Below are 25441 nucleotides of genomic sequence, written 5' to 3'. Positions count from 1 at the left end.
CTTTTTGTACTAGTGTTTATTAAGGAGATGATAGATATTGAGATAATAAAAAAGTTTCCTCATCCAATAAATAATCGAGATATCTTTACCATCCCATTTTTGGGTAAGGTTTCCTATGTTAGGTGTTTTATCCTTTATGTACTTTATTCATGTTTTCATATATATTTTATTGTGTAGATATCATAGAAAAAAGTTTTGGCTACATGTAGCTTTTTGCAAATATCAGGGTCCATCATTTTAAAGAAATCCATCAGTGAACTTGCAGAGGCCATTAAAAAGGATTAAAATTGATGTGACGACTTCTCAGAAAAACTTTTAATTACAAAATTTAATGTATTAAATTAAAAAAATCAGTTATCCAACTCAGTCCTAGTTATATTAGTGAAAAAAATTTATCTTGATAATTTATTTGATAAATTAGTAAAAAATGTTAGTGTTATTAATCAAAAGAATATATGTGTAATTTATCTGTATAACACATTTTAGTATTTAACTATATAATACTCATCACAAATTTAATAAAATGAATCAATTATAAACAAAAGAATAAAGTAGAATTTACAGTCATCCAAAATAACAATAAATTTTAAACTTTATATATAATATAATTTGTCATATATATATATATATATATATATATATATATATATAAATAAAATAAGCTAATTTAAAAAGAGTTAACTAAATATCTTCAGCTTCTTCGTCAAGAGTCTGCTCCACACTGATGTCATCATTCTCTGCTCACATCCATTAGATGATTATAGTCACACCAGAACAAAGAAACATAACAACAAACACAAACAATAGGGTAAGCTAGATTCAAAGACAATTAGTACATTTGTCTATCAAACAACATACTTAAATCACATAGATTAATTAACTCAAACATTTTAAAATATGCCAAAACTTAAACTGCACTATATGTATTTAGAATGATTATCGAGTTATGGCGGGTTGTGCACTTGTAGCCTCTACTACTTTGCAAAGCCATTAATGATGGGTTTCACCCTATCACACTCACAAGGTTAATTTGTTCCATGCTTTGGATCATACTGGAAACACCCAAGACTAAAATTTCATGCTACTCTCACCACATGTGTCAATATTCTCTACTTAAGAATGAAAGACCATTATAGTGTTAAGATAACCTCCAAAACTGAGCTACCTACATTCATTCTAACAATACTTGAAACAACACACATGAATTCCACCTTGGAACTCATTTCACAACTTTGAAATCATTTGAAACCATATTCATATATTCCTCCACTTTCACATTGTATAACACTATTTAGAATCATTAATCATACTTTAAAAGATCATAAACAACCAAACAAGTCACTGAAAACATCTAAAACATAAATACTTGAACCTACAGGGTGGCATTCACGCGCCTAGAAGTGGCACTCAACGCCAAGAGAGAGCTAGTGCCTAGGCGTTGGGAGGCTAGCGCTTAGTAGCGCCCTGACCCTTTGCCTGAGGTGCTCAACAATTATTTTGGGTACTCAAGCATTATCAGCAAAATCTTAACCTTTTTTAACTTGTTTTCTCCACTTACCCCAAAACTTCTAAAGACCCCTAAAACCCTCCAATCTCTTAGAAAACATTGAAAGCACGTCTATAACTCAATTTGACACTTTAAAACTCAAATTCACTCCTACAAGCTATCCAATATCAATTCTACCCTTTCCAACTCCCTTATTAGTTTACAAACTGCATAAACAAGTCTAAATACACTTGTTAGCATCCTCCAACACCTCAATTTCAATTCAGTCTTCCTACTTTCAATTTTCAACTTTCATGACCGGTTTTTCTAATATGAATCTCTGGACAAGTCCTAATTGGTTTCATAGCATGATCCAAACCCTCCAAAACAGTTTACACCACTTACCTCAAAATCTCCCTACTCAACACCCCTTTTTAGGCTAAAAACACTACAAAACTATCACTATAACCTACCATTTTATTGCATATCAGATTTCAATCCCAATATACTTTCAACAAGTCTCAAATTACTCCATTACAACATCTAAACAGTAGATTCCTCATATCAACCCCAAATTCTCAAACTCACACATGCAAACCCTTATATTAGGCCTAAAACTCAAGAATTTAACAATTTCTCATCGTAACCACTTTGAATTCCCTTCAAACAACAACATAACTTCATCACACACATTCATAACAGAATAAAACATAATTTCACACTATTACCATTACATGCACATCCTAATACCCACTATCATTATTTACATTTAGAAAATATTACACTATTATCACAATTGCATCAAATTCATCATATTGTTATCATAGATACAATTCTAGTATGAAAAATATAATCTTAACCAATTCTAGCTTCCCTTTCCTCACAAGGAATTATAAAGCTCTACGAACGTTTCCTCAATTGCTTGAAACACAATAAAAGTCTAGAAACACCTACGAAACACCAATTTGGCAAAAGAAAGAGTTCTTAGGACCTTAGATGGACCAAGAAGCTCAAAGAAAACATCATATTACACATGCAAGAGAAACCTCCTTGCATTGACTCGATTAAAGAGTGAAGAGTAAAAAAGAGTTGGAACTTACTTGCTCTATATCTGATCAGATAGGATGATAGACCTTGTCGCCGTGGTCGATTAGATACCTCCTGATCGTAAAAAAGATGACTTAGAAGTTAGAACTCTTAGAGAAAAGTGAGAAGAAATGAAGATAAAGTTTTATAGACATGGTGTAAGACCTTGGAAAATGAACACCATTAATCACCTGTCACATCCCCTTTAATTACTCCCAAAACCCTTCTGTAGTGCATTAAAAACGCACTTCCATACTCTCTGCATTCTCGCCAAGTGTCGCGATGGAATATTCTGAAGTCAGTTAATGGAGTGCAGGTGTCAGCAGAAGAATGCACGACCGTTTGGACGTGGGGCAAACAAAATTAATCTTCTGAAAAAAAAATCTGCCACACTCTTCTGCATGCACCTTCACCTTCCAAACTCTGACCTCCATTTTTCTCCTCCTTCTCTCTAGAAAACCTTTCCCTTCTCTCTACTACAACTCACTCTTCTCTGCTCCGATCACTATTCAGGCACCGTGGAAGGATTCCCGTCGTCCTGAGCTTTCACCTGAACCGAACACTTTAGAGTTCTGAAACCGGTAAGTTCCTTTCCCTTCAACTGTTCGTTCTGGTGAACATGCACACCCAACTCTGGATGCATGAGTTCTTAAGTTAAATACTGAACCCCTTTTTCATCTGTCTTTGATGTTGATTCATAGAGTAGTAAGTGTTGCGGGTAGAAGGGAATTGTAGTTGGCAAGTGATAACACTCTAGATTTACATATTTTTCTCTGTTAAAAATCATTTCTTAGATTTCTTTAGTTTTTAATTTCTTAGAATTAGGCTAGTTTTATGTTTTTCTCTTAATTCTTTAGTTTTATAAAAATTTAGTTAAAAATAGGTTTTTAGATGTAATTTTTAGCTTTTGTTAATTAGTAGGAAAATAATAATTTTTTTTTTAGAAAATCTTTAATAAAAATCTTTCTTTTTAATTGTTAGATTTTTTTTCTTTAATTTGGTACTGTTTTTTTTTTTTGCAGAGAGGGGCTGGTGCTGTTTGGGCCAAATTAGAAAGTCCAGTGCTAATTAAAATGGAGTGCAGTGTGTGCAAGGAGTTGGGCTGAAGCCCTTTTGGATGGTTTAATGAAACGCAATGTTTCATGCTGCGAGAAGGGGCAAAGGCTGGGAGTTCCCTATACTTCGTGCTTCATTTGTGCAAGAGGGAGCTTCTTTCCCCAAATTCTCTCAACCCCACACCTAGGGTTCGTGTTCCAGCAAAAGAGAAGAACCAGAGTAGTGATTAAGAACACAAGCTACAAGGCCCAAAAGGAAGCCGGCCCAGAAGCTAATCGGACCGGAGAAGCAGAATCGTGATCGAAGGTATGCTGAGTTGGAACGGTTGACGAGAAAAGCCTTTGGAGACCGTTGGATCAAGGAGAAGCTCGAAGCGTCAAAGCAAGGTTTCCCCTCTCCCATTTTTTCTTTTCCCCCTTTCTTTTCTCTTTTCGTTTTTCGACCCTATATAAAGGGGTTTTCACCATGTATACGAAACACTTCTTCATATACTTTTGAGATACATTTTCAAACGCTCTGTAGATTAGGGTTTTTACGCTTTTCTTAGAGTAGAGATATTGTTTGCTTCTAGATTTCGCCGAGACAAGTGCGAGAGTGATAGCCGCGCGAATCTTGGTGACTTCCGATATAGTTGTAATCTTCTTTTCATATTAATAAAGTTCTTTTTCTATTCTCGTTTGTGTTTTGATTGTTCTTCTTCAATGTTTCTGTGTTTTTTTTGTCTAGTTTTACATTGAAAATGATTTGGATTCTGTCACTCTGCATTCTATAATTTCTTTTGGAATTATACGACCCCAAGGTGGGCGTAAATGAACGAGATGTCTTCTCGAGACAGATAGGAGTTCAATCAATGAAAAAATATTTTCATTCATGTTGTTTTAGTTGCTGTTAATTAGTGTGAGTTAGGAATAGGTTCAATTGTGTTTCATTTGTTGATTTGGCTAAAAATCATTAAAATTGAATTGAATCTGTTTTGTTTTGGGAAATCAATTGATTGTTATTCATTTTAAGTTCTATATTAGAACTTGAGACCCCAAGGTGGGCAATTTATGAACAGGATGTCTTTCTGTATAATAATAAATCAATTGATATGCCAATTCAAGCAAATTTAGTTTAGCTTTGTGACTTTTATCCAATAACTTTGTCCTGATTAGTAGTTTAGGGTGTGTTCTGTTCGTAATGATTAGATTTGGTTCTGATTCATGAGTTATGCACTCGAGTCTTTGCTTTTAATCATTAGTTTTAGGTTTCTTATTGACTTTTCTTTACTGTAGATTTTTTGTCAATTCTGTTTGCAACATTTACTTTCTTTACTGTTCATATTCATTTGGCTTTTAGGATTTTTGTTTAGCTTTTAAATTTCCAATTTGAGTTGCTTGTTTACAGTTTTAGTTTTAGGTCATTTTAGCTGCATGTAATTCTCATAGTAGTTTAATTTTTGTTTCTCTTTAGGTAGTTTAGAGTTCTATTTTCATTTCTTTTCCCCACCGTGCATTAGTAGTTAATAATTAGGTAGTAAATATACAAGACTAAACTCTACATTCTGAAACTTAATCATAGTTGAGTCCTTGGATTGATCCTTGGTTATCCCTTTACTACATTAGTGGGGAAACTGAGTTTGTTCTGTTTTTGCGCGACGAAAAACAGTTTAACAGCAAGTCAAGTTGCAAACTTAGGACGAACGTTCACGTTAGAGGTAAGGGGAGCTTATTAATTTAATTCATACGTTGTTGTATGTTTACTGCAAATGAATGTATGTTGTTGAACGAGTGAATATATGTATTCAGTATGCGTATGATGTATGATAGTTGATGAGTATGAAGTATATGAATGTGAAAATGAGTTATAAATCTGAAGTATGAATTATTGATATGGATGCTATAAAGTCTGAAAAGTTATAATTGAGGTAAAGTATAAAGTATGAACTGGTATGTGGAAAAGTTAAGATGAAAATAGCTACAAAATTGAATATGAACTTTTTACTATGATTATATACGTTCGTCATCGAATGGTCTTCTACCGTTCGGTTTTCCAATAATCTGATTAAAGTGGAATTCCTTCAATTGGAAGGAACTCTAATCGAGAACGAGCGTTCTCATGTGGAAATAATAATCTTGGAGCGTTCGGCTCATAACAGTTGTACAGTAATATTCGAAAATAAGTAATATATATATATATATATATATATATATATATATATATATATATATATATATATATATACTTTGTAATTCAAAGATTGGTAACGCTCGGTCTTATACCTAGCGTTCGTAATAAGTAGCGCTCGGTCTTACACATAGCGTACGTCCTAATTAGTGCTAGGTCTTATACCGAACGCTCGTATTAGTCTTTAATTATTGAACGTGCAGTAATAGCGTTCGTCCAGATTCAGTAAATTCCTCTTACCGCGTTCGGTCATAGACTGGCAGTCGGTCTCTAAAATAAAATTATTCTAGTTATGGTTCTGAAATCGTCTTGCGGGGGCTTTATCCATTGGATCCGGTTTAGAGTCTTTGAAATTAAATTATTCTTTGAGTATTGATCTAATTCTTCGAGAGTCAGTTCATTCAACTGATTCAACTGGTAAATGACGTTTGTAAAAAATGATGTGTATTTGCAGTCGAATTTACTCTGCTCTTGAACTAAGATTTCTCCTTCTTTCTTCACGTTCGTCCTCATTATAAGTAGAACTGAACGTTCGTTATTTTGTGAACTGGGATTGGAAGTTGAAAATGAAAATAGAGTGAAATATTATACGTAATGAACAATATATGTGATGAATAAATGATGGTGGATTTTGAACGAGCGTTCCAAGGAGGAACGTCTCTATGATTTGAATATGGAAAATTGTATAGTATGACTATGGTAAAGCTACTGATGGCAGTTCATCCTGATGTTCCGTGAGTGCTCGTCCTCACGTAGAGGAGGGTAGGTCATGTGTGGGAACGGCAGGAGGTCCTAGTCCTTAGGAGTACTTTGGACGGATAGGGCTAACCTCGGGTGGCAGCTGTTGAGTGTTTCCCAGTTACTACATCACCCGGGTGCATGAACGCCTGTAGATACATAGATTCATACAGTCCGGACGGTCTGTCTTATGGGATTTTTGGATGATTATATGTGTTGAGATATTCTTGTAATGTTGGTATGTTGATTTGTATGATTGACGCATGAATTAAATTATATAAGCTTACCCTGTGTTCTTTCCTTGTGTTGTTTTGTATCTGTACGTCCGTCCTGTCAATGCAATGATCATCCGTGTGGATGTGAGCAGAAGGAGACACTCTTTTGGAAGAAGTGGTGGAAGAAGAGAATCTGGTGGACGTCGAAGTGAAAGCCGAGACTTAGATCGTCCAGTAGAGTTAGGCGTTCTTAGAATTTTATGACGTTCGGTTATTGGTTTTGTAAAACCGTTCGTCTTGAACCTTTGTTACTTCTGTATTAACTTATTAACTCTGTATTTAATGCCGTTCGGCTTTTGATAGCTGACTTTAATATAAGACTGCACTGTTTAATTATGTAATGTGATTAATTCTAATTTATGGTTATTACTATATTTTGGGATGTTACACATGGACAATGTTTTAAGTAATGAGACGAATTTAAAATTTTTTATTTATATTATTCAATTATTTTAAAATAAAATAATCGATTTTATTATTTTAAAATACCTACCAACTCTAATATTCTATTTTCTAGGTTCTTATTGACTTGATAAAACATTTATTTGATAAAGTAGTAAAAATTATTAGTGTGATTATTCAAAATAATATGTGTGTTTGAATGTTTCTAATGAATCATTATTAATAAAATATCTAGGTTATTCAAGGAATATTTTGAGGGATCATTTAAGTTTTCTTTTTGTGATTTTTATTTGTTAATTAAATATATAAAATAATAATACATATGATAGGAGTTAAATATATTGGCTATTAAAGAGTATTTATTAATAAATAATGTAAAATTCAAAATGTCTAACTTAATTCATTCTATGAAAGAATACACTTTGTAACAGATATATGAATTGTGTTTTAAATTGTACAATTTTTTTTATCTCCTTTTACATTAAAAATAATTCAAGCAAGGATTGTGTGGTTTCTTTGTCCATGCATTTCCTACGAAACACAAACATAACATTGATGTTTTAAGCCTAAGTGCAATTTTTTTTATGATGATGGCATAGACTAGAATAGAAAATGCCAACTCACGTGCTGATAACTATATTTCATCTGTTATTGGTTAAATTGAATTGTTACTCTCTAGCTAGCCAATAATAGCTTTGTTGAAGCAATTGGCAAACCGCACCTCTGAAGGTGCCTTCGGTTTTGCCGAGTTGCATATTCAAATCTTGCAATTTCTATTGAATTGCAATTAGAGGAGAGGTCTTCTGAACGTTTGTGGGAGGGCCCTCTTCCTTTCAAGAACCAATCAACAGGTGCTTACATTAACAACTATTTCATGTTACATAATTGTTGCAATCATAATATCGTTTTCGTCTTTCTTTGGCTTCCATTTTGTATTCATTTTTTCATCAATGCGACATCATCGTCTTTGGAATAGACATCAAGAATTTGGTTCTCCGTGTCGTGAATCACGGACACGGAACACAATTATAATGAACAAGAAAGCCAATAGTATCAAAACGTGTTGGAAGCAATTATGTTTTATGTTTTCAAAACCTGCATCACATGTGTATGAATCAATGCGGGGGTAACCCCATATAATTTTATTGGGGGCAAGTAATGGCATCACTTTCAGATTCATGGTTTGCTTCATTAATTGGAAAAGGTAGGTAATTTCCTCCTCCGAAATTCAAATCTTTGCTAGTATTGATTTGTCATTGGTGTTAATCATAATAACCCCTGAAGCATAAACAAACCAGAAGTATCTTATTTTTTTCACTTTTTTCTTTTAGAAATCATGTGTCAAAATAATTATATACGTTTTTTATTTCATACTGTCTTTTCTATTTGACTTGTGTGTATAGACACTCAGACACCCAAATGCACAAATATGTTGTTTGATGTATAAAAATTGAGGCTTCTACTGTTCCACTATTGCACCAAACCTGATACTCCATAATGTTTAATTTCAAATACAGTTTGTTGGTTGGAGAAGAAAAGTTATAAGAGGTGCTTTTGACCACTGATCTTCCTCACAAACATTTGCTGTCCAGGTAAGCTAAATGCTCAATAAACAGAAACTCTTAACTTTTGGTATAATATAGTACTGTATTTAATGATTACAATGTGCCTGTGTTATCTAGTTGTTAACTATCATATCATATTTTCATACAGATAACGTAATTTCCAATGTCTCTTTTTTATTCAAGAAGATTATTTTAATTTTTAAATTGCACATTCGTTAATCATGAATCACGATATCTTTTCCTTTAACTGAAACTTTATAGACAAGGAGGGAAACTGAACAAGCAAAGACATAATAAGAAAATTAGAGATTTCTACTGGTTCTTAAACCAGGAAATCAAGCAAAGTGGTAATAGATAGGACAGAAAACAAAATGGTGAGTCACTGAAGAAATCAAAGTCCCAACAGTTTATCCTAGGCCTCTTGTTCATCAAGCCACACACGAAATATATCAAGAAATCTTGCATGTTCTCAATAGACAACATAATAACAGAGTGGATTATTGAAAGTTAGATCTGGGTTGATTGAGACTTTCCCAAAATATATATTATAATTACAAGGGTGTCTCATCCTCTGATTCCAAGAGAAACCAATAATATGAATACTGATGTTAATGCTTAGTACTATTTTGAATTTGAATATGCATATCTATTTGTACTTGAACTTGATTAGTATATAGTTTATCATGCTCTTATGTATGTTTATGTACGTATAGATTGATAGATGAACAAATAAATTGGTACAAGGATTTCTCAATATGCATTTGAGGCAGAAATGACTGTTCTTAATTTCGTACACTTGAAATTATTCTAAAATTTCAACAAGTATAATTGATAGGATTTGCATGATGATGCAGATCCACTTTGGTGTAAGGAGGAAAAAGGCATAATGAAAGGATCTGGCAGCAAAGGCAGAATTACCATGTGCTTGGTGCTAACGTTATGCTTAGTGATTGCAGTTTTGTTGGTAATGGTGCTCTTAGCATTTACAGTGCTGAGACCACACGAGCCTGTTAGCAGAGTGGACACCATAAAGATTGAAGACATGAACCTTGGCATGGACTTTTTTAGCATGAGTGTGAATGTGAATGTGACACTGGATGTGGGTGTTTCAGTTGAAAACAGAAATAAGTTTGGATTTCAGTACCACAATAGCTCTGCAGAACTCAAATATAAGGGGATATTGATTGGAGAAGGCCCTATACCAGATGAAGAGATATCAGGGGGTGAGACCAAGGGAATAAACTTGACACTCACTATTATGGCTGACCGTTTGGCCTCCAGCAATGGGGTCACGAAAGACATTACATCAGGTTCAATGCCCCTCAGCACCTTGGTCAGAATGTTTGGCATGGTCAAAGTCTTAGGCTTTATCAAATTCCATGTGGCTTCCACCACATCTTGTGATTTCACCCTCAATATTACCAACAAAACAATTGTGGACAATAAGTGCTTATCCAAGGCAATGCTTTCAGCTTGATTTCAATGTTAGGTTGAAGAAAACAAAAGAACAACAACTCAATTCTGTAATCTTTCAAACACTCACCTCTGCAGAGTTTCTCTCAATCTCAGATACCCTCATGTGGATTATCTTTCTTTTTTCATTCTTTTAATCGATGTTCTCCCACTTCAATATACGTGACATAATATTTTTGTTAGAAAAATATTAAAAAAATGATGCAATGGAAGTGATGGAAATACATTTTACCAAACAATGGAAAAAGAGAGACATTTTACCTCAACATCAAAGTAATTATATTATACTTGAACAATACCTTTTTGAGAAATAAAATTTGATCAAACTACCTACTAAAGTACTTGTTTTTCTTTTTTGTCACTACCTCTTTCCTTATACAAGGATTTTGTTATTTTTTACATATAATTATTTTAAAATTATCTTTGCTGATTATTTTTTACCGTTGTACTCTTAATTCTTTTATAATTTTTACTCAATAAACAATAGTAAATACTGTAAATTCTCTTGTAAAAACCGAAAAGATGATAATCCCAAAAATAATAAAATAATTTATATAAGTATTAGTCTTTCCACATATTAACCCATTAATCGAGTGAAGATAATCAGACCACGAGTCTCAACAATCTTAGAATTTAAGATTGATTAAATTCTCTATATAAGAAATTTAAGAACATTGATTATATCAACTAATTTATCGATTCTTGTGGATTAATTAAAAAGTGAGAAAGTAGAGTGATAAAAAGTGTACAAAAAAATTAAGAAAAAAATGTCTAAAATACTTATTTATATATTTGATTATCCTTTTTGAAATATTTTAAATACTTATGCTATTTTTCATATTTAAAAGTCAGCAGTCTCCATACTTATAGTTACAGTAGATCTAACCTAAATCGAATACGCTCATTGCAAGCTGACCTATATACAGTACTGCTAATTTAAATACAATTTTCTTAGATACTTTCAATATTATTCTCTGATTAAAATTAGAATGTTATTTCAATGATAAATACTAGATGTTCATATCAAATGCTTACTGAAGAAAACTCTCCTACCTAGAATACTTAAAAGATTTTTTTTTTCAGTGTATTTGAAAAATACTTAAATGCTTAGATTCGAATACGTTAAATTCTAATCATAAAACATAATCTAAAGTTGAAATTTTTCCGAATTTGATATACATGAATAAAGAAGAGACTGTTACTGTAGTTATCAAACAAAAAAAAAACTCTTTTGACAGTTGGGACGCGGCATGGCTTACCGGGCATTAAGTTGAGTCTGCAATTCTTCATACTGTTAATTAATACTAAGCATTAACATCATTGGACCCCCACAACTTCCAACTACCTTAAGATATAGTAATTAGTACACTATTATTATTCTGGTTGGAACTCATATATAGGCCATTCATGGCCAACAAAATCCCAATTCTAGATCTAATCTTCCCACTTACCTGTGTTGTGCAACCTCTGTTGGGTCACCACAATGTCTGAATCAGCACCAAAACAAGAAGAGATCATGACAGAAGCTCAAAAGAACCAGGACCAGGAGCAAGTGGTGGTGATTTCACAGAAAAAGCTAAAGAGGAGAAGAGTTTGTGTAATGGTGACTGGGGCAATGCTGTTACTGCTGATTGTGGTAGTGATTGTGGCAATCATCTTGGCTTTTACCTTGTTCAAGACCAAAGAGCCAAGGACTCAGCTTGTGTCTGCCACTTTGGAGGGTATAAGTCCCCGTGTCTCATTTCCTGCCATTGACATAAAGATCAATGTCACTCTTGATCTCAAGGTCCGGGTTGAGAACAGAAACCGTGCAAGTTTCAAGCATGATGGGGGAAAGAGTGTTTTGCTGTATAAGGGAAAAGAGGTTGGAGAGACAGACATATACCCTGGTTTGATTCCTTCAAGGGGGTCTGCAATACTTCCATGCAGACTCACACTTCAGGCAGATGAACTAGCTTCCAACTTCACCAGTTTTCTCGGGGATGTAATTGGAGGAGATATCTCTATGGACACCGTTACTAGGATTCCTGGAAGAGTTACCTTCCTCGGATTCATCAAAAAACATATTGTTGCAAAGTCCTATTGCCAATTCACTGTTAGTGTTCCTGACTTCAAGATTACAAACCAAAATTGCAAGAGTAAGGCCAAGTTATGAGCAGATTCGTAGGTTATATATATATATATATATACACACACACACACACACATATGTGGTTGTATTGATAGTTCAGACTATAGTTTGTCACTATGAGGAGTGTTACATAAATAATAGTTACATACATTTGTATACATGTTAATTTTTAGTTTTATGCTTGTCTCTTGGAAGTTGGTTTCAGTTTTGTGAGTTTTGAGAACACTGTTTCCTGGAGTACTATTTATATGTTGTGCTTGTTAATTCCGTTCTTTGAATAGTGATCATGGAAAAAGGGAAAATGTTCTTGAATGAAAGAGGTATGCAAACTTGCTTTTGCATGCGATTCAAAATTATAAAATTTCCCTTTAGAATAACCAGATCAAGCTTGGCTTCAGTTTTCCTGATACACTTTAAATTGTATAAATAGGCACAAGAGAACGAAAATGAGATAGATACAGGGCACGTCAAAATTGAGTTACCAATGAAAGGGTTGAGTTAATATCATGTGTCATACTTCATTGAGTAAAAATCAGGCTTCTTAGTTTACCTCACAGGAAAGCATCACCCATATTTGAGTGCTGACGCCTGAAAAGAGATTCTTCCTTGATAATTCTTAATAGATTCATCATACACACACTCTCTCTCTCTCATGTCAAAGTTAACTCAATATTTAACCGATGACAAAATGTCGTAGTAAAGGAACCTCATCTACCTCCTTACCTCAAACATTTATTAAAATTCAATTACCTTATATATCTATTTATAGATTTTGAATGAGGATTTTTATTAACGTTAACCTGATTTAGGTCCAAGTAATCATACTTTATTTCTTAAATTGATCAACACTAAACTTAATATACTTTGATTTATAATCGACCGGTTTTGCATGGTAACCGACCGAATTTACTGGTAGTTTGTTAGATGATTCGAGCTGTGATTAACAGTTGGATATGTAGTTGATGGAACGGTTATATGGTACACTACTTAATTAATTATATTCCTGAAGGTGCATTGTAGTCCAGGTGCCATGTCACTAGACCAGAAAAAAATGGGTCATGAACACTTGTTTTGGTATTTCGAGACCACCCATGTACCATTATCAACAAAGTTGTAACAAAGCCAATGATGGTGCTTGTTCTAGCTAAAGGTCTCTGGGGGAAGTTCCAATACATGAGCATGTAGTTTCAGTTGAGTCTGATCTATGAGCTTTGGAATCTTGTTTTGGTTGAAACATTATCATTTCAACTTTAGTTTAAATATTGTTGGTGAGGTTAAGATCACAACACTGTCAAATTCAACATTTTTTTTTTCCACAAAGGTAGATTGAAATTGATTGTGACTAATTTTAATTCTCATTGTTAAGATTTTTTTTTTGTCGTATAGGTCAGTCCCAGTTCTAAACTAATGTAACTGATGTTTTATTTGTTAGCATCATTGGTATTTTTCTGTTGATGCATATGTATTCGCTTAACGATAATTAAAAATGATTTTCGATTGATGTAAGTTGGGATTGTTTTTCAGTTAGAGTTGATCATGACACAGATCAAGATTATTTATCAACCAATGTTAATAATGATTTTCTTGACCAATAAAACTGTTTTTTAATAGATGTAAGTCAAGAATTTTTAACTAAAATTTAAATATTTTATAAGAAGAAAAAACATTAAAATTTAATAAATTTAAATTGATTTATTTAAATAAAATATTTAAAAAATTAGACATGAAAATCATTCAAATTTAATAAATTTAAATCTCCTAAAACATATCAAACTTTCTATCCCAACACTAAGTAAGGATACACCTTACACCATTTATTACATTATTGGTAGATTATTGGAAACAGTTGGCATTTAGAATCAATGAAGGCTTAGTTTATGGGATGCCAATGCAATCAATCATACCAAGAACAAAGGCATCAAAACACCATCCTCCGCCGTTTGATTAAAAACCTGTAACCATCATAAATCATTCATTATCCCACCTCCACGTAATTGTCGCTTGCTTTCATGTAATGAAAGTCATAGAATTAATCCCACTTGCCTATTACCGACCTTCACGTTTGGATAATTTTTTTCAAAAATTAAGTTTTTTATTCATTCGTGGAAAAGTTAACATATATACACATATTTTATTCAAAATTTTAATTAAAATTTTACCTAAATTAATTTTATTTTATAAATATTTTTTATTGTAATTTTCCTATAAAGTTTATAACTTGTCATATTCTTGGGTTAGTTAGGAGTTGTTGATGAGAATGGGCCAACTTTGGGCTGTCTTTTGATCCACCTTTACCCATTCTTGAATCGCTACCGTTTTGTTTCAGCTCCGGTACAACGAATACATCCTTTAGTGTATAAATAAGATAAGTGAGAATTCAAATATGGCATATGAATTCAATAAATGTTTTAGATGAAGAACTTGACAAACAACGTGATTGATGACTTTAGGTCAAGTCAATGACTCATTTTCAAAAACCTAACTCAACTCAAGCCTTTCGTTTCATCTAGATAAAGAAAAAAAAACTCAAGTGACCTTATCAAAGTCAACTATGACCAATATTAAAGCCATCGTTGTGAACAGTTTTAATATCACCCCTTGAGTTTTTCCCTCCCTCTCTTTCTTTTTATTCATTTATTTATTATTTTTCTACTCTATATAATACCACTACTAATTTATCAAGACAAAATGACAAATTTATGCAAAGAACTCTTTGACACGTTGTTAAATAACAAAAAGGGTATTTTTTTCATAAATAAAAAATAAAATGATGAGAGTGCATGCATGTATCTAACCTTGAAAAAGAAAGAATATATGCGGAATAATTGAATGAAGTTACTATAAGTAGAAGCAATGGAATAAATAAGGTGTGGAGAAAAGGTCGTGAAGAACGGAAAGGAAGGAAGAGTCCCGTTTGGCGGGCCAAGGAACGCGCGTTGTCTCATATAATATACCACCAAAATTAAGGAACATCCCTATACAACAAACCAGAACACACAGCAACGTTACTTTTAACGAACAAACACGAATCCATGATCCATTAACCCAACGAAAAACCGCTTCTTTACCTCAATTACGAATCCCAATAACTCTCCTCCACGCGCAGCCACTCCGCAGGGTGGTAATGGGACCGGAGAAGATCACCCTCGCCGCGCCCTCGCCCTCCTTCCGCCTTCGGTGCAAGAGCCTGAACTCGCTCCGCCTCCGCCGCATCTTCGACATGTTCGACAAGAACGGCGACTGCATGATCACGGTGAGCGAGATCAGCCAAGCGCTGAGCCTTCTGGGCCTGGACGCGGACACGGAGGAGCTGGAGACCATGACGCAGTCATACATCCGCCCCGGGAACGAGGGCCTGACCTACGACGACTTCGTGAGCCTGCACGAGAGCCTCGGCGACACCTACTTCGGGTTCGTCCAAAGCGAAGAAGAGGAGCAGCAGGAGTCGGACCTCTGGGAGGCCTTCAAGGTGTTCGACGAGAACGGCGACGGCTACATCTCCGCCAGGGAGCTTCAGGTGGTCCTCGGCAAACTGGGCCTGGTGGAAGGGAACTTGATAGACAATGTCCACCGCATGATTGGGTCTGTTGATACCAACCACGATGGGCGCGTTGATTTCTACGAGTTCAAAGAGATGATGCGCGCGACCATTCTCCCCAGTTCTTGATTTTCTTCTGTAGTTCTAAATGTAATTCTATGAGCTTTTCTCTATGTTAGGGACTCCCACCTTCGTTTGTACAACATTCATTAACTACTCTCTTTTCGCAAACAAAACTCACTTCTCTATGTCATTGTAATATTTGTTTCGTACCATGTTCGAACTCGTAGGTTTCAATCAACGTTGCTGGATGCGGTTCAATAAGTTTTGGTTTTGTTCCCGTGCTGATGTTCCCTTTTTTATGGTTTTTTTTCTTCACAAGTCAATTTTTCGGTAACGATGGTAAATAGCTTCGTGTGTGTAAAAGGAAATGACGGATATAATGATTGTATGACATGTCTTCCGTGATGCGTAAAAGACTACGTTCTTCATTGAGGCGGCAAATTTACAAAACCATAATAATGTTAAAAAATATATAAATTCCGCTGGACACACGCTAAAATATTTATCTGAAAACTGCCGTGCTTTTCATTGATTCGTGATATTCTGAAAACTGTGGTGCCTTTCATTGATTCATGATAGGTTTTAAATATCAGTGACTTAATCCTTTCATTGATTCACTTAAAAATTGATCTCAATTAGATTTTTTTTTATGAAAAATTGACTCAATTTATATCTTGCTGTTAAATTCAGTGGACGACCTTAAAATTTATGTCTGGTGGCATGCTGATTGGACAATGGTTAAGCACGTGGCAGTGGAACTTCAACCTCCTCATTCAAATCCCCAAAATGTTCAATCCTCAAACCTCGCCACCGCCACCGCGGCTGCCGGTCATGACTTTCCCAGTAACCCTTCTCAACCATGCTAAGAGATGCACCGACACATGGTCTCTACTTTTGGACATATGAATATGCAAGGGAGAAGCTTCACCCAGGTTGTAGAAAAAGTTGTGAAGAGAGCCTGAATACTATGCTGGTATCAGGAGGATTAACTGGGCTGGTGAGTTGGGTTTTTGGCTACCCTTTAGACGTTATAAAAACAAGATTGCAGGCTCAAACACTTTCTTCTTAGAAATACAGAGGCATTTTTATTGCCTTAGGAAGAGTGTTAGAGAAGAAGGATATGAGGTGCTATCACTAGTGCAGAAAAGACTTTTAACGTGACCTATTAGACATCGGACCCACAAATATCCAACGTAAAAAATGACCGATGACACTTCTGTAAATAAGTTAACTATTCAGACGTTCGATGGGGGAGGGCCCCGACGTCTATACTCACGAAGACGCCAGCTCCTCCAAGTTGGACGCCAAAATGTGGTAGAAAATTATTTTTTACAGCTCTTACACGTTCGACTGGCGAGACCCCGACGCCTAAATGGCATTTGGACGTCCGATTGTTCCATTGGACGCCAAAATGGTGGCGCAAGAATACCAAAAGTCATTTTATTTCGCAGTGGAGACGTCCGATCTCGCCACCCCGACGTCTATATACATCGGGGCCCTATGTCGGATGCCTAATGACCTTACAAGTAGGTGAAAAGGTGCCATGTTTTATTGCTATAGACATTCAGGCCCCTATGTCAAACGCCTAATGACTTGACAGGTAGGTGAAAAGGTGCCCTGTTCCATTGCTTCAGACGTCTGGGCCCCTATGTCGGACGTCTAATGTCTATATAGACGTTGGGGCCCTATATATCGGACGTGAATAGCCTCCACCAAAATTAATTTTTAGATACACATAGACGTCGGTTTTGGTTTCAATCAACGTTGCTGGATGCGGTTCAATAAGTTTTGGTTTTGTTCCCGTGCTGATGTTCCCTTTTTTATGGTTTTTTTTCTTCACAAGTCAATTTTTCGGTAACGATGGTAAATAGCTTCGTGTGTGTAAAAGGAAATGACGGATATAATGATTGTATGACATGTCTTCCGTGATGCGTAAAAGATTACGTTCTTCAGTGAGGCGGCAAATTTACAAAACCATAATAATGTTAAAAAATAAATTCCGCTGGACACACGCTAAAATATTTATCTGAAAACTGCCGTGCTTTTCATTGATTCGTGATATTCTGAAAATTGTGGTGCCTTTCATTGATTCATGATAGGTTTCAAACAGCAGTGACTGAATCCTTTCATTGATTCGCTATAGTTTTAAGGTTTAATCATTTTGATCGTACCCAAGTAGAATCGTCTCAAATAGGTCTTTAATTGATTTTAATTAGGTCTTTTTTTTATGAAAAATTGACTCAATTTATATCTTGTCGTTAAATTCAGTGGACGACGTTAAAATTTATGTCTGGTGGCATGCTGATTGGACAATGGTTAAGAACGTGGCAGTGGAACTTCAGCCTCCTTTAGGCTCACTCAAATCCCCAAAATGCTCAATCATCAAACCTCGCCACCGCCACTACGGCTGCCGGTCATGACTCTCCCAGTAACCCCTCTCAACCATGCTAAGAGATGCACCGACACATGGTCTCTACTTTTGGACATATGAATATGCAAGGGAGAAGCTTCACCCAGGTTGTAGAAAAAGTTGTGAAGAGAGCCTGAATACTATGCTGGTATCTGGAGGATTAGCTGGACTGGTGAGTTGGGTTTTCGGCTACCCTTTAGACGTTATAAAAACAAGATTGCAGGCTCAAACACTTTCTTCGCAGAAATACAGAGGCATTTTTTATTGCCTTAGGAAGAGTGTTAAAGAAGAAGGATATGAGGTGCTATCACTAGTGCAGAAAAGACTTTTAACGTGACCTATTAGACGTTGGACCCACAAATATCCAACGTAAAAAATGACTGGTGGCACTTCTGTAAATAAGTTAAATATTTAGACGTTCGATGGGGGAGGGCCCCGACGTCTATACTCACGAAGACGTCAGCTCCTCCAAGTTGGACGCCAAAATGTGGTAGAAAATTATTTTTTACACCTCTTACACGTTCGACTGGCGAGACCTCGACGTCTAAATGGCATTTGGACGTCCGATTGTTCCATTGGACGCCAAAATGGTGGCCGCAGAATACCAAAAGTCATTTTATTTCGCAGTGGAGACGTTCGATCTCGCCACCCCGACGTCTATATACGTCGGGGCCCTATGTCGGACACCTAATGACCTGACAGGTAGGTGAAAAGGTGCCATGTTCTATTGCTATAGACGTTCGTGCCCCTATGTCGGACGTCTAATGTCTATATAGACTTCAGGGCCCTTATGTCGGACGCCTAATGACCTGACAGGTAGGTGAAAAGGTGCCCTGTTCCATTGCTTCAGACGTCTGGGCCCCTATGTCGGACGTCTAATGTCTATATAGACGTTGGGGCCCTATATATCGGACGTGGATAGCCTCCGCCAAAATTAAGTTTTAGATACACATAGACGTCGAAGTGGTAGGGGCCTAGACGTGTGAACATATATAGACGTCGGGGAGTATTGGCCCCCGACGTCTAAGGCTGTTTTATTACACTTTGCGCGAACTCGAGGCAGTTACGCGCACTATTCGTCATCTTCCTCCTTACATTTTCTCTCGCGGCTTTGCATTTTCAGGTTCATTTTTTCTCTTTTGGACCGTTTAAACTTACTTTTACTTCGATTAAATTAGTCTTTGATGGATTATCTTCCATTTGAACCAATTAAAATGAGTTTTCGCTGTGTTTTGGTGCAGTTTTGTTTGTTTCCTTGGGCAATGATTTCTTGCGTTCTTGGGCAACGTTTTCTTGCGTTTTCCACTCCTTCAATTCCTCCACTACGTTTGTAATCGGTTAAGAAGGTTAGCATTCTTGTTTAAAAGTTTTTGTCTATGCATGTTATTGGCTTTTCAGTATGCATGTTTTTGGCACTTCGATATGCATGTTATTAACTTTCGAATTTGCATGTTGTTGGCTTTTGGATTTGCATGTTGTTGGTTGTTGGATATATACATGTTATTGACTTTTGTGTATGCATGTTATTGACTTTTGAGTATGCATGTTATTGACTTTTGAATATGCATGTGATAAAGTTTTGTTGTGTTGTTATGATTGATATGTTAGATTATTAGTATCTAATTGAGTGAAACTTAGTTCCCGTTTGAAATTTAACACAAACGATTAATCTTTTAATCGTTTGTATTAAATTTTGAATTGTCCGATTGGACAGTTTAGGAAAATTATTTTTCATAATTTGTTATAACATTTACGTTGGAGTTTATGGATAAGATTGATAAAATTTCAGTTCAGTATTTGTGTTGTTCTCCGGATGCATATTTGATTGTGGTCATCCTTGACTACTCTCATTTCGTGTATATCGGAGACCAATGCGAAATGTTACCGAAATCCTATCAAATTTATGATGTAGACTTCTTTGCATGTGTCTTAGCAAATTATGAAAAATAATTTTTCTGAATGGGTAGGGCCTAACCTTGTGAGAGTTAAAAAATTGAAACTGATGAAGTATATTACGAAAATAGTATGGATCGAAGCTGGATGAATGAATGTCGCATCAATGAAGAATATGAGAATGGTGTTTTAGAGTTCTTGCAATATGTTGAACAAAATGCTAAGTGTGTGAACATGACATATTTTTGTCCTTGTGTTCGTTGTCTTAATCAAACACTCCAAGACTTAGGCAATATGCGTGACCATCTATTCATGTTTGGCATAATGAGAAGTTATACCGTTTGGACTTGGCATAAAGACGTATTGGACCAGCCTACCACGTCACGAGGAATGGATTATGTGGAAGAATGGTTGACTAATCATTTAGAGGACATGATACATGATGTTGGTGAAGATAATTTTGGAAGAGCTAATTTGTATGATTCTCTTAAACATGATTGAGAGCAACCGTTGTTTCTAGGATGCCCCAACTTTACACGTTTGTCTGCAACTTTGAAGTTGTTTAGTTTAAAAGCAAGGAATGGATGGACTGATAAACGTTTCAGAGTTGTTGGAGTTGTTGAAGGAGATGCTTCCAAAAAATAATACTCTACCTATTCGTCATTACGAGGCCAAGAAAATTTTATGTCCAATGGGACTTGAATATCAAAAGATACATGTTTGTCCTAATGATTGTGTTTTGTACATAAAGGAGTTTGCTTCGCTAAAGTATTGTCCAACGTGTGGTTTCTCCCGTTTTAAAAAGAAAAATGACAGAAACACTAGTGATGAAGGTAATGATGGTGCACTTGCTAAGGTGATGTGGTATTTGCCTATAATACCTAGGTTCAAACGTATGTTCTCTGTTAAAGAAGATGCAAAGAACCTTAAATGGCACGTTACCAGAAGAAAGTGCAATAATCTTCTTCGAAACCCAATTGATTCACCACAATGGAAGAAGATCGATGAAACATTTCCAGAATTTTGTGCAGATCTAAGAAACTTAAGACTTGCACTTGCAAATGATGGTATGAATCCTTATGGGAACTTAAGTAGCAAACACAATTCATGGCCAGTTATGCTAATGATATACAATCTTTCTCCATTCTTGTGCATGAAGAGAAAATATGTGATGTTGTCCATGATGATATAGGGTCTTAGACAACCTGGAAATTACATTGATGTTTACTTAAAACCTTTAATTGATGATTTGAAAATGTTGTGGGAAGAAGGGGTCGAAGTGTTCGATTCAGATGCTCAAGAAACTTTTTTTTTTTGCGTGCAATGTTGTTTTGCACTATAAATGATTTTCCAGCATATGGAAACTTGAGCGGTTATAGTGTTAAAGGTCATTTTGCATGTCCCATTTGTGAAGCAAAAACTAGTTACCTTCAATTGAAGAAGAAAGGTCAAAAGACAGTATATACAAGACATCAAAAATTCCTTCCTCGTAATCACCCTTACTGTAGATTAAAAAAAGCATTTAATGGAAGTGCTGAGGATGAGGTTGTGTGCAGACCCCGCAATGGTGAAGAAGTATACAACGAAGTCAAAAACATTGACATTGTCTTCAAAAAACATCATAAAAGTACCTTTGCGATAAACATTTAGAAGAAATGATCAATATTTTTTAATCTTCCGTACTGGTGTAAACTTGATGTTAGACATTGTATAGATGTCCTGCACGTTGAAAAAAATGTTTGTGCTAGTGTCATCGGTTACCTTTTTCAATTATTCCACGCCCCATCACGACCACCTTGGAGTCATCTCTGAAAGACACAAATTCGGCCTCCACCTTGGTGAGTTTATCAAAAAATTTCTCGTTTCCACACATGATTACTTGCTTTAATATCTAGACCATATTGAGTTGCTAGAAATCTCCTCAGCCTTTGTTTTCAAGGGTCCAACATTTGAGTACTCCACCTTTGACTTTCAGATCATTGACGTCAACAGAATCCCCATCTCTTCTTCATCTTCTTATTCCGTAAGAAGGTTTCTCTCACTTTTCTTCTCAGCTCGACAAAATTCATCAATGTGACCAGACTTATCACAATTGTAGCACTTCATCGATCTGCACTCGTTTGCATAATGACCATGTTTTCCATACTTAAAACATTTCATTCCTGACCGATCTCCTCGGCCTTTCCCTTGTCATCAACCATGACAATTCTGCTGAATGATTTGCTCTTCACTATCATCCTCAAAATTACCTCGGTCATGTCCACCTTGTCCTTGGCCTCCTCGTCCTCTGCATCCAGGACCTCGACTCTGAGTATTTCGAGTTCCATTCGAGTCAAAATTTGATGGCTACCTCCTTGAGCTAGGTTGGGTCAAAGCTTAGGAGGAAGCAAGGAACGGGCCCCTATGATGGATATGGTTACAAAAATGGGTGGGAAAATGGTGATAAGATGCACAAATGACAATGGTGTGGTGCTAGGCTTACGAATTTTAGCGATAGGATGTAGATGGTGCATAATTTGAAGGTTCAAAGAGAGGTTAGACCAATTTCATGAGGTAGATGACTAGAAGGGCCTCTAAGGTTGTTTTAGTCTTGATTAAGGAAAAATGAGGCTATAATTTGACATCATAACATTACTAATTTCCAAGATGAAATACAAGGGTGAAGACACCTCTATTTATAGGCCAAGGATGTCTCTTTCTAACCTTAAAAGCATGATCTCCCACCTTTGCTCTTATTGGAAAAAAATAAGGCCTTCTAACCTCTCCAATGATGAGTTGACATGTGGCCACTCTCCAATGGAAGCATGACACATGACACACACTTTCCACTTGGTTTAAATATCTAACTTAAGGAAAATCATATGTTACTTAGGCCTTAATACAAGTCTTAATCAAACCTACATTACATTTCCAAATACAAGGTCTAAATAAACCTACATTACTCTTCAACCTCCATGATGACCTATGAGAAAAAGCTTGCTTCATCTTGCATAGATGACTCTAGCTTCTTCTTGAAAATGCTTCGGCCATGGCTAGGGGTATTCCATCTAATTGTGCTTGTAGTGCTTGATCGTTGAGTTCCCTCTTTTTCTTCTTCTTCAATTCGTGGGCCTTTAATGACCCAACTAACTCCTCCACAATGAGAGTTGAGAAATCCTTTGTCTCTTCAATAGTGACCATGATACTTTTAAAATCATTCGTTGGATTTCTCAAGATCTTTTATGTATCTTGGTTAGGAGGAATCTGTTCTTCGTTCATTTCGAGTTGGTTGGCCATCTTGTGCACTCAAGCTATAAACTCAGCAACTCCTTCCTTTTCATCCATCTGCACATGTTCAAACTCTCTTATGAGAGGTTGTACTCGGACCTGTCTTACACAGATATCTCCTTTGTATGTCACCTCCATATTTGCCCATGCTTATTTTGCTAACTTTGCATTAGTTATTTTCTTGAACCCCGATTCATCCACTGCATTGTACAGAAAGTACAAAGTGCGGTCTTTCACCCATGTCTTTTTCAATAAAACAATTTGGGTCACTATTTGATGTCATCCTTCGCGGGTTCATTATACCCGTCGTCCACTATGTCCAATAGATCTTGGGATCCAACAAGAACCTTCATATGCAAAGATCAATTGTCGTAATTGATCTTTTCTGACAACTTTGACACGCTCATTCCGTTGACTACCTTTGACATCTCTCTCAGAAAACACTTATGCACTCACTTTTTCCCTCATAGTGTTTGACTCTCTCCTTTCTTTTTTTTCTCTCGATACTCAAAACATAAAGCTCTGATACCACTTTGTTAAAAAAATAATCTTGATGCACACACACTAAAATATTCCTCTGAAAATTGTGGTACCTTTCATTGATCCATGCTGGCTTTAAATAGTCGTGACTTAAGCCTCGGGCCGTTTATAAATGAAATAATAACAAACCCAAATAAAAAATGAAACAATATAATAACCTATAACTAACTCACAAAATACAAACTACATGTATTGCTTTTCAAATAAAAACAAAAGACTCAAATAAATGTGATTGACTACATTAAATGAAACGCCTAGTAGCAAATAAAAAAAATAAATTTAGTGATTTTAAAGTTTATTCAAAAAATAATACTTTGACACGACAATGGAATGTTATGGCATGGTGAGATGGAATTCTGCGTCTCTTAGACTGGTATTGACATGTTGAAAGGGAAAACTTGGATTAGAGTTGTTTAAAGCGTATGGCAAGTGGGTAAGGGTTACCGATGGTGGCTGCAAAGAAACGTGAAGTGTGAAAATGTTGTGACTATGTTATGGTGTGTGGATAATTTTTTGGCATAGGGATAATGTTGGTTAGAGTTCTTTAAAGGGTGAGGTGAGTGTGTAAGACTTACAGATGTTGGCTGCGAAGAAACGCAAAATCGTGAAAATGTTGCAGCAACTGTTTTAGGGTTTTTTAATGGGTGATTGTTTGGCGTTATGATGGTTGTTATGGGAAGAAGTGAAATAAATCAAATATCTGCGATGACTTCATTAAGATTCCTATCGTGGGTGATTTGTTGGCGACAGCGTGGGCGACTATGAAAGTCACTAGTTAATGGATCGACCCTTATGGTTGTTGTAGTGGGTGGTCTCAAGACTAAAAAAATATTAAACACCTATAAAATTACAACACAACCAACTAAGTGTAAAACTTCATTGTAACTTTTGTTGTAGTATTTATGGGATGCCCGATTCAAACTACTGACTATCAAACTATGCACGACATCAACCTAATTGTAAAAATTCGGTCCATGTAGGTTGTATAATTTACTGAAGGTTTAATGTTTCGGTAGGTCCCTTTTTTCGTCCAAAATCTCAAATAGGTCCCCTAGTTATTCAGTGTCTCAATTGCGTCCTTATTTTTCAAAAATTGAAACAAATAGAGGCTTGCCGTCAAATTTGACACACGCCGTTTAAGAGTCCCTTACGTGGCATGTTGACAGTATTTTCGCCTAAGCTAAATCTTCTTGCTTGGACGAGATATGCAAAAAACTGAAACACAAGTTTTGCTGGTATATTTGTTTTGTTAGGATGCAATAGATGATGTTAAAGTGAGTTTGTGAATGAAAACTCAAATAGAAATGTATTTGATTATCTTGAATGAATGAAGTTGTGTTATATTCAGTCTA

At 35.7% G+C, this 25441-nt stretch overlaps 3 protein-coding genes across 3 annotated transcripts; all 3 read left to right on the top strand.

Annotated features, from left to right (window-relative positions):
* Window positions 1–7889: 7889 nt before the first annotated feature.
* LOC124837875 (uncharacterized) lies at window positions 7890–10368 on the top strand. Its single transcript, XM_047313338.2, has 3 exons — window positions 7890–8060; window positions 8727–8801; window positions 9629–10368. The coding sequence occupies exon 3, from the start codon at window positions 9661–9663 to the stop codon at window positions 10249–10251; it is 591 nt and encodes a 196-aa protein (XP_047169294.1). The 5' UTR covers window positions 7890–8060; window positions 8727–8801; window positions 9629–9660; the 3' UTR covers window positions 10252–10368.
* Window positions 10369–11654: 1286 nt separating this feature from the next.
* Window positions 11655–12582, top strand: LOC124837870 (uncharacterized). The gene has a single exon (XM_047313332.2). It carries the CDS (start codon window positions 11731–11733, stop codon window positions 12400–12402), a length of 672 nt encoding a protein of 223 aa, XP_047169288.2. The 5' UTR covers window positions 11655–11730; the 3' UTR covers window positions 12403–12582.
* A 2661-nt stretch (window positions 12583–15243) lies between these two features.
* Window positions 15244–16256, top strand: CML42 (calmodulin like 42). The gene has a single exon (XM_047313335.2). The coding sequence runs from the start codon at window positions 15503–15505 to the stop codon at window positions 16043–16045; it is 543 nt and encodes a 180-aa protein (XP_047169291.1). The 5' UTR covers window positions 15244–15502; the 3' UTR covers window positions 16046–16256.
* Window positions 16257–25441: the final 9185 nt, after the last annotated feature.

This window comes from Vigna umbellata, chromosome 3, assembly GCF_029865625.1.
Source record: "Vigna umbellata cultivar VRB3 chromosome 3, Vumbellata_1.0, whole genome shotgun sequence".
NCBI classification, from domain to species: domain Eukaryota; kingdom Viridiplantae; phylum Streptophyta; class Magnoliopsida; order Fabales; family Fabaceae; genus Vigna; species Vigna umbellata.
This window is presented reverse-complemented; position numbering and strand designations above follow the sequence as displayed.